The 15,297-nt window shown below is 42.3% G+C and overlaps 1 protein-coding gene across 11 annotated transcripts in view; it reads left to right on the plus strand.

Annotated features, from left to right (window-relative positions):
- The window catches only part of ATF2 (activating transcription factor 2), a 185,134-nt gene that overhangs the window by 72,078 nt on the left and 97,759 nt on the right, over nt 1-15,297 (plus strand). For all 11 annotated transcript variants that reach the window (XR_004539519.1, XM_033945185.1, XM_033945189.1 and 8 more), the window contains one exon: nt 7,621-7,749. Coding sequence is in view for 10 of the 11 variants with exons in the window: in XM_033945185.1 (XP_033801076.1) it covers nt 7,621-7,749 (129 nt within the window). In the remaining variant the exon portion in view is untranslated. The remainder of the gene's footprint in view (nt 1-7,620; nt 7,750-15,297) is intronic.

A 15,297-nucleotide genomic window follows, 5' to 3' on the forward strand; every position in this document is an offset into this window, starting at 1 on the left:
TAGTAGAAAATATAATGGTCAGTATTCAGCTGATGTGGTGACTGTATTAATTAAATAAATTTAAATTACCATATATACTTGAATATAAACCGATCCAAATATAAACCAAGGTAACCTTCCCCCCCCCCCCAAAAAAAAAGGAAGAAAAAAGGTTGGCTCAAATATAAACCGGGGGTGGTGGTGGAAGGTGTTAATATTCAAATGCAGTACCTTGCCCTGCCAGGCTCTGCGCCCTGTTCCCCCTCCCTTGCTGCTCATCCGGCTCTGAATCCAGCCCCCCTCACTCACTTACTCCCTCCCCTGCCCTGCCAGTCTCTGCACCCAGCCACTCTCCCTCCCTGCCAGGTTCTGTACCCTTTCCCCCCCTCCCGATGCCTTGCAGTGACATGATTTTCCAGCAGTGGCCGGGACAGGAGGGATTTCCCCCGCCTCCTGTCCCAGCCCGATTCTAATTATTTTTATCTCCCTCCCGCCTCCCCCACATACCTTAAGTATCCCTGGTGGTCCAGTGGTGAATCACAGCAGGAGCTATCTTCCTTCGCTCCTGCCCATGTAGAGCTGTGTTATTGGGCCAGAGAAGTTGCCGATAAATATGTAATTTAGTTTGAATGTTGTTGTTAGATGCCATCAACTGGTGCTCCAGCCCTAGTGACATGATGAATTGTGGATCTAAAAAGAAATCAGTTTTGTGCTAGTTCGGAAAGATTGAATTCCAGCCCATTAATACATTTCAGCGAAATAAGAATTATACTAACATGATAAAATGAGCAAACACAAATTTAACAGGTTTCAAAATTAGATCATTTGGTTTCTTTACTGATTTTAATGTTTTTTAATGTTCAGTTTACATTATAAGTTACTAAAGAAAACCAGATACACACAAAATCAATTTGAAAGCAGTGTAAAGGAAAAGAAATATTCACTGAATCATGCCTTTTAGTAGTGGGGCAAGAAGAAGAGGAACGGTTAAAAGGGCTAATATATTTATTAGACACAACAGAGTTACTGAAAAACTTACAATATATATATATATGTTGACCTGACTATAAATTACCCAGCTGTTATAGAGTATTGGCAGATGATTCAAATGGTGCTTTGCTGCTTATGAAGGTCTTAAGATGAAGTCCCGCCCCTCACCCCCCCCCCCAAAAAAAAAAAATAGGATATTTAATGAGACGCTTACAAGGAAACGTAAGAAAATAAATGTCCCCCAGTTGACAAGATTAAAGAACATAATGCCAGAAATATTTTTTTTTGTTTTCCCTGTGTTTGAATGGATTCATCTGGGACAATGGAAAGTTTCAAAACCAAAATTGTCTTCTATTTACAATGGGAACAACAAATCTTCAGTAGAAAATCTCTGTCCATTTGAAGTACCAGGGAGACTAGTAAAGTAGCTGAAATAGTCTCAGCATCAATTAACTTTTGTAGCAGCTGTAAAATATTTAAATTGTTAATCAATAATTGAACAAGTGGTTGCACTTCCTTCATTTTACAATGTAGCAAATAATACATTTTTTACTAGTATGGATAAGGCTTTAAAGGTAATGTATATCCCAGATTTTTATAAGGGGTCCCTGAAACAACTCAAATAAAAATTACTAGTATTTAGGAACATTTAGAACTTTCAAATTTAAATTGTTCTTTGAGTGTTGTCCTAAGTTTCATCTTTGATTTCAATGACAACTTTTCTTTTACCAAGGCAGAATTTGTCTCTGTTTCTATATCCTGTTAATTTAATGTCCAATTTCAGCTATACATAGCTGAAAGCAGTGCAACATGCAGAAAGTGAAGTTTAGATAGTTTTCACTTTCTGCATGTTGCACTGCTTTCAGCTGTGTATAGCTGAAATGATCAGAAGCAATTAAGGAAAGCTTTATAAACTATAAAGAGTTTTACTCATGCAAAATTGTGATTAGATTCTAAAGTATCAACTGCAAGAGACAAGATTTTGTTGCAGTCCTCTAGGCTTTTTTGTAGAGGGGAGAATCAAAATCCGACTTGTGCCTGGAAAACTTGTGCCTTAAGTGTTCAGTGGTTACGTCCTCAACCTCCTTCAGCTCTCACCTCCTCCAGCACCGGACACAACTGCCATCTTACATTAAGCAGTCACCACCAGGAGAGGTGCTGAATTTTGCGAGAGTTCACAAAATTATGAACACACGCACAAGCTGCACTGCCTCCAATGGTTACCTTACATTGTGGAACGTTGCCTGCCTTCCTGCTGTAACCTCACGCAAGCGCTTTCCTGCATCTGTACTCGACTGTCCTCTCTACTCCACCTCACAATCGTGTACAGATGCAGGAAAGCACTTGCGTGAGGTTACAGCAGTGAGGCAGGCAACGTTCCAGAACAATGGTAACATACCGAAGGTCTCAAAATAGTACCTGGCAGGCCACATGCAGCTCGTGGGCCGTGAGTTTGAGACCACTGCTTTAAAGGATCGGCAATTCAAGCATCTAGACCAGTGGTTCTCAACCCAGACCTAGGAGCATACCTAGCTAGTTGAGTTTTTAGGATACTCATAGTGAATATGCATGAGATAGATTTGCATACCAAGGAGGTAGTAGAGGAGCAGCCTAATGGTTAGTGCTGCTGGCTTTGATCCTGGTGAACTGGTTTCAATTCCCACTGCTGCTCCTTGTGACCTTGGGCAAGACACTGAACCCTCTACTGCTCAGGTACAGAAACTTAGATTGTGAGCCCACCACAGCTAGAAAAAGTACCTTCATATAACATGTACAGTGTTGCATACATCTAGTAGCGCTATAGAAATGATTAGTAGTTGTATACTAATTTATCCCATGCATATTCAAGCTGAACACCACCTTGATTTGCATCTGTAAAAAAACAGTGGTTTTAGCAAACTTAAATAAGGGTCATTCCATGCCAAGTGGACCAATACTGAAAACAACCCACGCTCGACCCCCCTTGAAATTTTGTAGTTTGGTACAACACCTTGGGGCAAGTTTCTGTGCCAAGTTTGAAATCTTTTGCGAACGTGCTTCCATTTCTACAGATCAGCAAAGTAGGCAAAAAAATTCACGAATGAAATTTTCATTCCTAGGTAGTTTCCTTCTGCTGCAGTGCTTAAGCAAAGTTGGCGTTTTAGGTCACATGAGGCATGGGAGTGGATCGATTGCTTTGGTTCAACCACCCCTAGCTCCTGACCAAATTGAGATAGATCCCAAAAATTTTGCAGAGTTTCATTTGAGACCCTAGACAACACCCCTTTAAAATTTGGTTGGATTTCAAAGGGGTTGAACATAGGCTCCTGGTCCACTTGACATGGAATGACCCATAAATGAGAACAATAGATGATGAATACTGATGAAACAACCCTGATGCATATTTTTTTAAAATATGTATTTATCAAATAACATTAGGAAGAACAGACCAACAATGGCTTATTTTGAATTATTTTTTACTTGGTTTTGTGCCTTTTCTGCCCTGATAACTCTAAAGGATGCAAATTTATATAAATGATTCCACCAGAAAAGGTGCACTGCAAAGTACCAGTGGCACAGAGTGCCAATAAATGCCAATTTTATATGTCCTCAAAAATACCTAATTAACAGAAAAATAAACACCTATATTTTATACTTGGAGGGCCACTGCTTGCCCTGGATCAGTAGCATGGAACATTGCTACTCTTTGGGCTTTGGCCAGGTACTAGTGACCTGGATTGGCTGCCATGAGAACAGGCTACTGGGCTTGATGGACCATTGGTCTGACCCAGTAAGGCTATTCTTATGTTCTTATACTTTCTAAACATCTAAAAAGAGAAGCACTAAATATATTTTATCTCAGCTCATATGGCTTTAAGATGGTATTTTATGGTTTTGAAAAGAAACCCATATCCTTAAAAAGAAACATGTTATGAACTGAGAGTGACTTTCTCTACATTGGATTTTATTTTTTGAAAAAACATAGTAGATTATTATATAAAGTGGTACTAGTAGCATTAGAATTCATCTTTTACTGGCAGACAAGATAGTTTCTGAATGGAGCTGAAGTTAGTATCAATGTAGACCCAACAAACGTCTTGCAAAGTTTTTGTTTACCTTTGTCAGACTTGGTAAAACACGAAGGAGAACTCAAGTGTTTCCTGTTGCTCCTGCAACTTCTCTTCAGAGCGGCTTGATTGAGAGGTTTATTGTACAACAATCAGTTGGGAATCCTGTGGCTGCACCATTATTTATTTTTTTTAAAAGCCAGACTGTTCTGAGATATTTTTCCCCCTAGCAAATGTGCATGAAGCAACTCTCTTTCATTTGAAAGAAAGCTCCGAAATGAGAGGGCATAGGATGAAGTTCTGTAACATATAGACAGGAGTCTGTACTTTAGCTGTCGATTCCCACTTTCCTTGAAACTGCAGAAGGCTTCACTTTAAGATCTTGAACTCCTTCCCTTCTGCAGTGGAGAACAGCTCCATCTTCAGTTTTTCCTCCTGTAAGTGAACTCAGAAGGTGTGTTCTGATCTGCTATGCTTCTTTTTGTTATTTTCAGCTGTTTTTCCATTGGATTTTTAAATTTCTTTGTGGCTTCAGTGCTCAGAGGTCTCCTTCTTGTGCTTACTTTGCCAGGGAAAGGACGCAGTCCTGCTTGGGTGGACTGTTGCTCCCAGGCCAATCTCATCGAGTGCCTGCTTTGTATCCCTTTAGTAGCTCGGGATCCGTTCTCATGGGAGTGACTTACCTGCTGATTTCATCAGAGGCTTAAGCGCCACCTGTGGGGCCCCTGTATAACAACCCTCTGGGTATCAGAGAGCCAACTACGTAGTTTTTCCCCCTGCCGCTGTGTGAGGTATCTCGGTGGTGGGAGTCCATAGTCGTGATCCATCATACCAGCAGCCAGAAGAATTCCTTTGACTATTAAGGTCTGTCAATTTCTGAGGCAGAAATCCTTTCCCTGCAGATAGGCTGATTCAGGCAAACAGGCACCAGAAGTCACAGTTAGTACTCCCATTATTCCCTATGGGAAAAATTGGGATTGGGGGTAGGGGGGTAGGGTCTGTAAATTTCATTTTTAGAGGTTCTGAGGTTAGGATTTGGTTCTCTCTCCTCAAAAACCTTAAAATCACTATTTTGTATTTTTTGATCTAGTTCCAACGGTCCATTTGTGGCGCATTTTTCTTGATAGTGACAATCTTTTTCCTGCCTCAAAACCACTTGATTTAACCCCACCTCTCATGGATGCTCCAGGCCATTCTAGTCCTGGATCCAGTGTTTTTTTGCGCAGAGTTGCCAGTTGAGGAACGGTCGTGTTCCACATGCTGTGGGACGCAAGATGTAGGGGTGGGAGAAACAGGTTCAGCCCTCATTCAGTCCTCCAAGCCCTTGGAACCCCCCAAATCCTGGAAAATCCAGTCTAAGGGGAAGAGATTCTGCTCAGATGACCCAAGCAGTGATGGGGCAAAATGTAAGCGTGTGGTAGCGGATGAATTTCCTCTTCCCCAGTCTGGGGTTATGCAAGGATCTTCAGGTCCCCCGAAGCAAGGCTTCTCTGATTTTGTCAGCCTCTTTTGGAAAGCCTATTTAACAGGACCAGGAAGTGCTGTGCTGCTTACATGCACGCCATCTCTGCCTCAAGTGAATCCATCTCCCAGGCAGGCATCCCCGCCTCATACCACACCAGCTCCCAGTGTCAATGACCCTTTGGAGCAGGAATGGGATGATTGGAAGTCTCTTTCTATGCCTTTATTATCTCTTGGCTCTTCTGTGATGGTAGATAATTTGGGATCCCTGATGGAATCCAGTAGCCAGGGGGCAGGAGTGCCGGCAGATCACAGTGATGATCCCTCAGTGTGTCACCTTTTCAGATCAGCTTCCATTTCCCATGTTATTTCTGACACCCTCTCTATGTTGAATGAAGGTCGATGCCCAGCAGCCCTTCACCTCACAGTGCACCGTCAAGTGTGGCACTAATTCACAAACAAACTTTTTTCCTGCTCATCCAGATATCACCTCCTTAGTCACTGACCAGTGGGAGGCACCTAAAGGCTCTCTAAGGGTGGCCAAAGCTATGTCTGAGCTCTATCCTTTGGCTCCAGCCTTCCAACAGCTGTTTGCTCAGCAGAAGAATTGGACTCAGGCAGATATTCTTTATACTTCATAGTGCCCAAGAAAGGCTCAGACAATTCTGGATCTTATGTCAATGTAGCGCTCAAGGTTCCACACTTTTGCATGGAGATGGTCCTCTCTGTCATAGTGGTGCTGGCTCCGAGAGAATGGAAAAACAAACCAGGAGAAAGTTCTCCACAATCCAAACGGAAACAAACAAACCACAGTGGAGATATAAAAAGATGATGGTGTGCAGTTTATTCAGTAGTCATAAAAGTTTATGCAATTGCTTGACAAGCATGTGTTTCAGCCAATGTGGCCTGCCTCAGGAGCCTCAATCTGAATATTCAATTACTTGAGTGGTGTTACCCACTATAAATGAAACACCTCCTTCAGGTATGAATTTTGATGAAAGATACCATACAGGTCTCTGCACACCGAACAGCTAAACAGCTGGTTTACAGCTGTTGCACATACACTGCCTGTGGCTTTCTCTGAAGCTTTCCCTCTGACCCGACTTCTCTGACATCATTTCATGTTTCTGTGTGGGCAGGACCAGTCAGAGGGAAGGGTTCAGATCATGTTATAGGCAGCAACTGTACATTACTGCCACTGCTGTGGAGCAACAGAAGACTGGCACAAGGGGCTGGTGTTGTTGAATTGTGACTGGAGGGGAAAGATGCCGGACCATGCCAAGGATATGGGTTGGAAGTAGAAGAGATGTTTGGTGGAGATAGGAGATGCTGCAACATGATTATTTGTTTAAATTGTGATTAATAATTAATGCATTAATTGCAGATTTAGTTGTGATTAACTTGGAATCCTAATAATTTACATGCATAATTTTGTCCCCCTCCCATATAAACACACACCTGTAAAGTACACGTCATTAAAGATTGTTATGTATTTACAGAATAGAGTATAAATTACTAGAATACTGGTATTACACCCATACTTGTCCCTAAATCTAGGCGGCTCCTTTAGAATTAGCCTGTGTGTGACTAAGTAGGCATCACCGGTTGGAGGTGGCAGAGTTCATCAGAAAGTCATTGAAGACCTAGGAAGCCACACTGATGGTGTTGATGAGTCTTGAGATTATCACAGGGCTTTGTGGTTGCACTTTGGAAGGCAAGGATGCTAGGTGAACTAAACAGAGGATCTTCCATGCTTAGCTACTGAAAAGTACAAAGGAAGAATATAAGAGCATAAGACTAGCCTTACTGGTTCAGACCAATGGTCCATCTAGCCCTGTATCCCATCTTCGTGGAGGCCAATCTGAGTCGCAAGTACCTGGCTAAAACCCAAATAGTACAGGAAGTCTCTATATATAGCTGGCAGTGTGGCCAGTGAATGACTAGAAAAGTCATATGCTTTTTCAGCAATAATGTTTTATGTTATGCCCTGGTCTTGGCCACAAGCAAGTATGTCAAAGTACATTCCTATTCCCATCTAAACCCCCAGGTTAAATGTAAATGCATAAATTTTACATTTGATTTCATAAATGTGTGACTGGATAAATTTTCTAATGTATTTTTCTCACTCATCTTGTTTTTTAAGATGCCCCTTGACTTATCCCCACTTGCAACACCAGTCATAAGGAGTAAAACTGAAGAGCCTCCAGTAGTGGAAACAACTCATCAAGATAGTAATTTACCTCACCCAGAGTCCACCACCTCTGATGAAAAGGTCAGAATCCTGTAAAGTCTTTGTACAAAAAGAAAACTAAATTGTATGTTAACTGTAAGAAAAGTTAGGGTGGGTTGTTAAGGTGCATTATGACAGTAATGCGCACTGTGTGCTCCTTAATGTGTGTTACATGGCAATAATGTGGGTTATCAACACAGACAGCAATACGTTACTGTAGGATACATAACCATGGAATGCATAGCTTGCAGAAATATTTCATTATTATCTAAATTGAATAATGCAGTGAACACTGCAAACTGCAATATTCCTAGAAAAATAATGCCAACTCAAAGCTGGGCATCAACCCCCCTCCCCCAGGGCATAAAGTGCAGCCCAGTGTTCCTAGGCTACATTTTAAAGGGGCCCGGCATTAAAACAACTTTCTCTTTTTCTCCCAAAGTCCCCTTCTGAAGACCACCTCCTAAAACCCCTTCTACTTCCTGTAGCTCCCCTCCCCAGGCCTATCTGTTCATATCCTTGGTGCCTAGGGATTTAGGGTTCAAGGTCAGGAGCAATCCCTAGTTGCTCCTGCCCTTGGTGGTGCTGATGCTGGGTTCAAAATGGCACTGGTGCCACCTAGGGAAGACTACTGCCAGGAATTTGAATAGGTAGGCCTGATAGTGGAAGATTTTTAATGCCTGGCTCGTTTAAGATGGGACCCAGGAACTGCAAGTTAGCAACTCCATGTTCTTGGGCATTATGAATAATGCAACTTCAGGTTGATAGCAAGTTGTGTTATTCATGCACAATGGGAGTCACTAACCTGTGGTAAACTAAGTGTGGTAAAAGCCCAACTTTAACCATAATTAATAAGTGCCTCCCCCCCCCCCCCCGCTTCCTCCCTTTAAGGTCTGATATAGTAAACATCTTTAGCATTGACCTAAAACTGGATAAACCTTTAGTGTTTTTTGTCCCAGAAGAAGTGGTGCAGACAGAGATTGTGTCTGCATTCAAGAAAGCATGGGATTGGCATATGGGATCTCTTAGAGAGAGGAGGAGATAATTGTTACTGCATATGGGCAGGCTAAATGGGCCATTTGGCCTTTATTTGCCATCATGTTTCTTTTTTTTTTTTTTTCTAATTATTTATTATTTTCAAAACTTATAATAAATGTAACATTTTCTTCAATACCACACTTAATACTCTATTAATATCTATTTCAGAATTAATTCCCCTCCCCCTCCTAAACAATCACAGTGTTCAACATATAAAATTTCTATATTGACCCTCAAACTAATATATCCAAATTTATTATCCTATCAGACCCCCAACCTCCCCCCTCCCGGATGTGCATGTTTATAGGGGAAAACAATATTTTGCTAATGGCTCCCAAGTCTCCTGAAATTTTTTTAAAATTCCCTTTCTGAATGGCTAATGTTCTTTCCATTTTATATATATATGACACAATGAACTCCACCAAAAACTATAGTTAAGCCTCTTCCAATTCTTCCAATTGCTCGTAATTTGTTGTATGGCGACTCCTGTCATTATTAATAAAAGCCTGTTGTTCTTAGCTGATATTTGACTTTTAGCTCTCATTGATACACCAAATAGCACAATATCGTAGGATAATGCCACAGGATTTTCCAATAAACAATTTATTTGGTCCCATATTGATTTCCAAAAAGCCAAAATAAGTGGACAATAGAACAATAAATGATCTAAAGTCCCTACTTCGAGATGACAATGCCAACATTTATTTGACTTAGAGCTATTTAACTTTTGTAACCGAACAGGGGTCCATAATGCTCTGTGTAACAGAAAAAAAACAAGTTTGTCTCATAGATGCTGACATTATACATCTCAACCTCCAAGTCCAGATTTGTGGCCATTGAGATGCAGAAATTTGGTGCTTAATCTCAATACTCCAAATGTCCCTAAGCCCAGTTTTTGGTTTCTTATTTATAAATCCAGCTAACAATTTATACCATCATGTTTTTATGTTTCTAAATTAATATAAAAAAATAACCAATGGCAGAATAGAATGAGGGCAATTCTGTAATTGGGTGCTTATAATTAAGCATGAGATTATAGGTTTCTCTAACCTCATGCCCTCCAGGTGCTTTAATGGAAAGTAGGTGCCTATTTTCTGTTATAGGATAGGTTTCTAATTGGATATTAATGCATCTAACATTTAGGCATTCACATTTATGCCACCTATAAAACTGGTTTAAGTATACACACCTAAGTGTATCAGGAACACTCATAACTTACATTATTCTGTAAGTCACATACATAATTATATGGTAGCATTCCTATGTATATTCTTTAAGCAGTGTTTGTAGAATAGCACTTAGGTGCCATGCTAGCATTTACACATAGAAAGTGTGCACCTACACATGTAATTGCTAATATTCAAAACATTCACATAAATATGAGTACCTTCTCTCTCTTTCTCTCCCCTCCACCCCAAGTCCATCAGCATCTGTCCGCTTTTCTCTCTTTCTCTCCACGCCATATCCATCAGAATCTACCCTCTTCTCTCTCTATTCCTCCACCTGGTTAAAGAATTGCCCAGAAGATGTCTGTCCCTGTGTCATTCTCTACACTACAGCTTCTTGATCACATGGAATCCACAGTACATGTCACCCCATTTGCACGACTTCACCTCAAAATCCCACAATGGACCCTGTCGACCCAATAGTCTCAATCCATGGGACATCTGTCTGCTACAGTCCAAGTTACCTCAGACCTCCGTCACTCTCTCCAATGGTGGATGGTTCCTCACAATCTCACTCAAGGTATTCCCTTCCAGTCTTCCTGTCATCACAAACTTCTAACCACAGATGTTTCAATGTTAGAATAGGGTACTCATATAGACAGCCTGCACAAACAAACCCTCAATATTAATCTTCTTGAACTGCGAGCCATAGGCAATGCTCTCATAGTAACATAGTAAATGATAGCAGATAAAGACCTGAACAGTCCATCCAGTCTGCCCAATAGTCACACTTCAGCGTTCTCTGTAGAGTGTTTTAGTTGGGTGCCCCACCCGGCTAATTTAGGTGAGTGCTCGGCTGCCTTCCTCCAATGACACGCTTCCCCTCAGAAGTAAGTAACTTCCCCCCCCCCTCCCGCAGACTTTCAGGATGAGGAAACCTGCTTGCCTGCCTACTGCTGCTCCCTAACACATGCCCCCAGCTCAGATAGCATATATATGCAACCTTAGCCCGCCCTCCGCATTACAATGTAATTAGGCGACTTGTTAAAGTCCTGGGCGGGAAATAAACGGCTTTGGTGGATGGCGGTCTTTTGAGCAACTTCTGGTTTAATGCTGGTTTTTTATTGACTGGCTTTCTGGAGCAGACGCAGATGGTCGAAGTACATCTGTACTCTGACTACAGGGAAGATTCGTATGTGCCGACACTTGGAGCCCTGATTGAGATTCAGAGCAGACGAATCCAGATTATGCAGCCCAGCTCAAATGGGCTATTTTTTTGGACGGGTGTTGGTGACGCCCCCCAGGTCTCCGCTCCTTCCTTCAGCTGTGGCCGCTCCAGGGGATGGGAGGGGCGTTCCAGCGCATGTACTTGCACACGAACAGCGAGCAGGGGCCTCCTGCTTCAAGTGGCAATGAAGAGCTGGTCCACCATCCTCGACTGAGAGAAAATGTGGGGGTGGGGAGATCTAACATTTCTGGCTTGCCGGCGTTCACGTTGGGGGGCGGGGATGGCAACAGTAGAGGCTTGTCTGGCATTTTCTAGTCAATCAGCTATAATCTAACTAGAGAAGCTGTCTTTATTTTTGTAATAGGAGGGGTTTGTTTGTTTAGTGTTTTAAAAATATTTGTTGAAAGTGCATGTCAATAGGATTTTCAAAGGGGTAAAAGGCCAGTGGGTAAGGTTTTTCTTGCAGGACTCCAGCTATATCTAGTGCTAGCTCTGGAAGATATATGTTCCAAAAATAAGAATCCCCTTTTCTGTCTTCATCACCTAGTCATGTAATTTTCTTCATCACATTGGTCCTAGTCTCTGTTTTTGGTTTTTTGTGTTTTGTTTTGTTTTTTTACTTTTCCCTGTCTTCTTTTAGCTCTCTGGCCAGGGTATATTTGGCATTTCTTCTTTCTCCATGGCTGCCATTCATCTTGCTTCTGCATTGCAATCACTCTAGCATTGTCCCTTGGCAATAGCAACCCCTGCCCTCTTTTCCCCCAACCCACACCGCATGTGCACTTTCCTCCCCCTTCCCTCCCATACCTCTCTGGCTATTTGCTGACACAAGCTGCATCTCCAACCTGCTGCCTGAATTGGCCTCGGCTCTTTCTCTGTCGCTTGCTGACCCCGCGACCAGTATTGCTAGTTTGGCGGTTTTCCCTTCCAATTTGACTCCTTGTTAAAGCCCTGCAATAAACATGCTGCCTGGAAGCTTTCCCTTTGCTACTGTCCCCATTTAGGAATAAAGCAATAACAGAAGGAAAAATTCCACGCCGTCAAAGATAGTGTGCTTACTTTATGCTGACCGTGGCCTGAAGAATGCAAGTACATAAAAACATAATTGCCATACTGGGCTAGATCAAAGGTCCATCAAGCCCAGTATTCTGTTTCCAAAGGTGGCCAACACCTAGCTAGATTCAAAGTAACAAAACAGATTCTATGCTGCTTATCCTAGGAATAAGCAGTGGATTTTCCCAAGCCATCTCAATAATAGGTCCTCGACAAGCAGCGGTCACAGCATGAAAGATGACCTCTCTCGCAGGGTGCGGGAAGCAGCAGAGGTAAGGCCCTTCCCATCGCAAGGTCCCTGGCAGGATGGGGATTGCCATAGAGATGCTGGATATGGACAGAAAAGGACCTTGAGGAGGGGTGGGAAGTTTCAAGTTTCATTTAAAATTTGATAAATCGTTAATCAAACTTCTAAGCGATGAACATAAATAAAAATTCAAAGACATACAATGGACCTACAGGACTTACTGTGCCAAAGGGGAAAGAGGTTTAGAAATACAATATTTGATAGGAAATAAAACAAATGGGGAAAAACAACAGGATGGGGGAATATAAACCAAAGGAAAGCAGAGAGAACAGTGATTAGGAAAGGAAAGAGATTGGGACGCGGAATAAAAGAAAGGAAGAGAAGAGCCAAAGAGAGTGATTCTGTAGAAAGAATGGAAGTCAAGTGGAATGGTGGAGATCTATCAAGCAGAGCTAAAGGTCAAAGGCATCTCTGAAAAGAAAGGTTTTTAGGTTGCTTTTAAATCTATCCAGAAAGCAGACTTGAACCAAAAGACAAGGCAGATGCTGGACTAGAGAGGAAACACCCTGAACAGAGGAGAGAGAGATGCCAGGCCCTGGGATGGGGAAAGACAAAGAGAGTGAGAGAGACAGAAAGACCTGGAACAAAGGTGGGAGGACTCAAAATGTTAACAGAAGAAAGAGAGAGAGAGAGAGAAAAAAAACTTGAAACAAAGGACTTGGGGGTGTTTAGAGGGAAGAGAGAGAAAGAGACTACAGAGAAGTGGAAAGATTCTGGACCAGGGAGGAAGGAGAAAGAGAGAGGCAGAGAAAGATTTGGAAGAGAGAACAAATGCTGGACATGGGGAGGGGGGGATTGTAAGTAGAAGAAAGACAGAGAGAGAGACCTGGACCAAAGAGGAATGACAGGAGGCAGATGCTGGACTATGGGAGGTACAGACAGAAGAGACAGAGGGGAGAGCCCCTGAGGAAGAACAGAGAGATGCAAGATCATAACAGTGGAGGGAGAGAGAGGGAGACATGTTGCCAATAGGGATGGAGGAGAAAGGAAGAAAAGTTGGACTCATGGAGGGACAGAGAGAGATGCTGGTTGGGGAAGCATGCAGGAGGCAAGAAGAAAAAAATGTTGGATGCACAGTCAGAAGGAATTGCAACCAGAGACTCATGAAATCACCAGACAACAAAGGTAGGAAAAATGATTTTATTTTCAGTTTAGTGATCAAAATGTGTCGGTTTTGAGAATTTATAATCTGAGGTCTATATTTTGCATTATATTTGTCTATTTTTCTACAGTTGTTACTGAGGTGACATTGCATATTTAAAAGTCATCTACCTTGACCTCTTTGAAAATTAAACTAATATAAATGATAATTAACATTTTCTCTGCATACAGTGTGCTTTCTGGTTTGTTTTTTTTATTTTGTGGTTACCATTATGAATTAATAAGATACTGTGTATACATGAAAAATGAATGGAAGAAATTACATTACAATTAGTACTATTATAATGGGGATGGGGTCATGGGCGGAGTTTTGGGTTGGTATTTGTTAGACTTATGGGGTATTTGGCTTGAAAAAGTTGAGAAACACTGGTCTAGGTGACTATAGAGTTCACTCAGTAAGGGCCTCTTTTACAAATACACAGTAGCGATTCTCCCATGGCAAATGCACCAAAGTCCATTCAATTCCTAGGGGCTTCAGTGCATTTGATGTGGCAGAATTGCTATTGCAACTTTGTATAAGGAGCCCTAAGATACTATCTCTGTGCTATGTCTTAAACAAAAACCAGATTGCCAGGGATGCAAAGCATTAACTGATTCAACATGAGCTTGAAGTTAGTTGAATATCATTCTCTCATGTACGGTAGTTTTGAAAGAAATAGAAGGTTTGATACTGGCCAGTAGTTATTCGGAATAAGAGGATCTGCATTACTTTTTTTCAAAGGTGATTTAAATGCTACTGGAACACTGTCTAAGTGTTAAATCTTAAAAAAGGAAGTCATATTGAGCACTGGAAATAATTAATAATAATTAACTAAATTAATAATTAACTAATAAAAATAATGCACATTTAATTTTCTCCACCACCAAATTTCCCCATCCCGACCCACCCGGCTACTTTTTCATGCCACCTGGCTGGAAAAAATTTCTGGGGAGAACACTGCACTTATTATATATTTACTAGTGTTTAAGCCATTACATTAACAGGTGCTAGAATATATGTCCATCTGTCTTTCTTTCTTTCTGTCTCTCTCCCTGCCCCTGTCTCTTTCTTCCTTTCTTTCTGTCTCTCTCCCTCCCGCTGTCTTTCGTTCTGGTGCGCTGCCTGCCTGTCTTTCTGTCTCTCTCTGTGGCCCCCCTGCTTGCCTGCCTTTCTTTGTCTTTCTCTGTGGCCCCATTCTGTCTCCCCCCAAAGCAAACCAAGATTGCTCCCTGCCCCCCGCACACCCCTCTCCCCAAAGTAAAGCAAGTTTGTACCCTGGACCCCTTTCCCTCTCCCCCACCCCAACTTCCCTGTGCAGCAACAGCAGCATTTCCCTCCCACCCTTGCCTGTACAGCAGCATTTCCCTCCTCCCCCCACTTTCCTGTGCAGCAACAGCAGCATTCCTACATTCCCTCCCCCTCCATTTCCCTGTGTAGCAGTAGCAGCATTTCCCTCCCCCCACCTTCCTGTGCTGCAGCAGCATTCCCTCCCCCTCCATTTCCCTGTGCAGCAGCAGCATTTCTATCCCCTCCCCCACCCCACTTCCCTGTGCAGCAGCAGCATTTCCTTCCTCCCCCCTTCCCTATGCAGCAGCATTCCTACATTCCCTCCCCCTCCATTTCCCTGTGCAGCAGCAGCATTTTCCTCCCTCCCCCC

This window comes from Geotrypetes seraphini, chromosome 5 (genome assembly GCF_902459505.1).
Source record: "Geotrypetes seraphini chromosome 5, aGeoSer1.1, whole genome shotgun sequence".
In the NCBI taxonomy this organism is placed as follows: domain Eukaryota; kingdom Metazoa; phylum Chordata; class Amphibia; order Gymnophiona; family Dermophiidae; genus Geotrypetes; species Geotrypetes seraphini.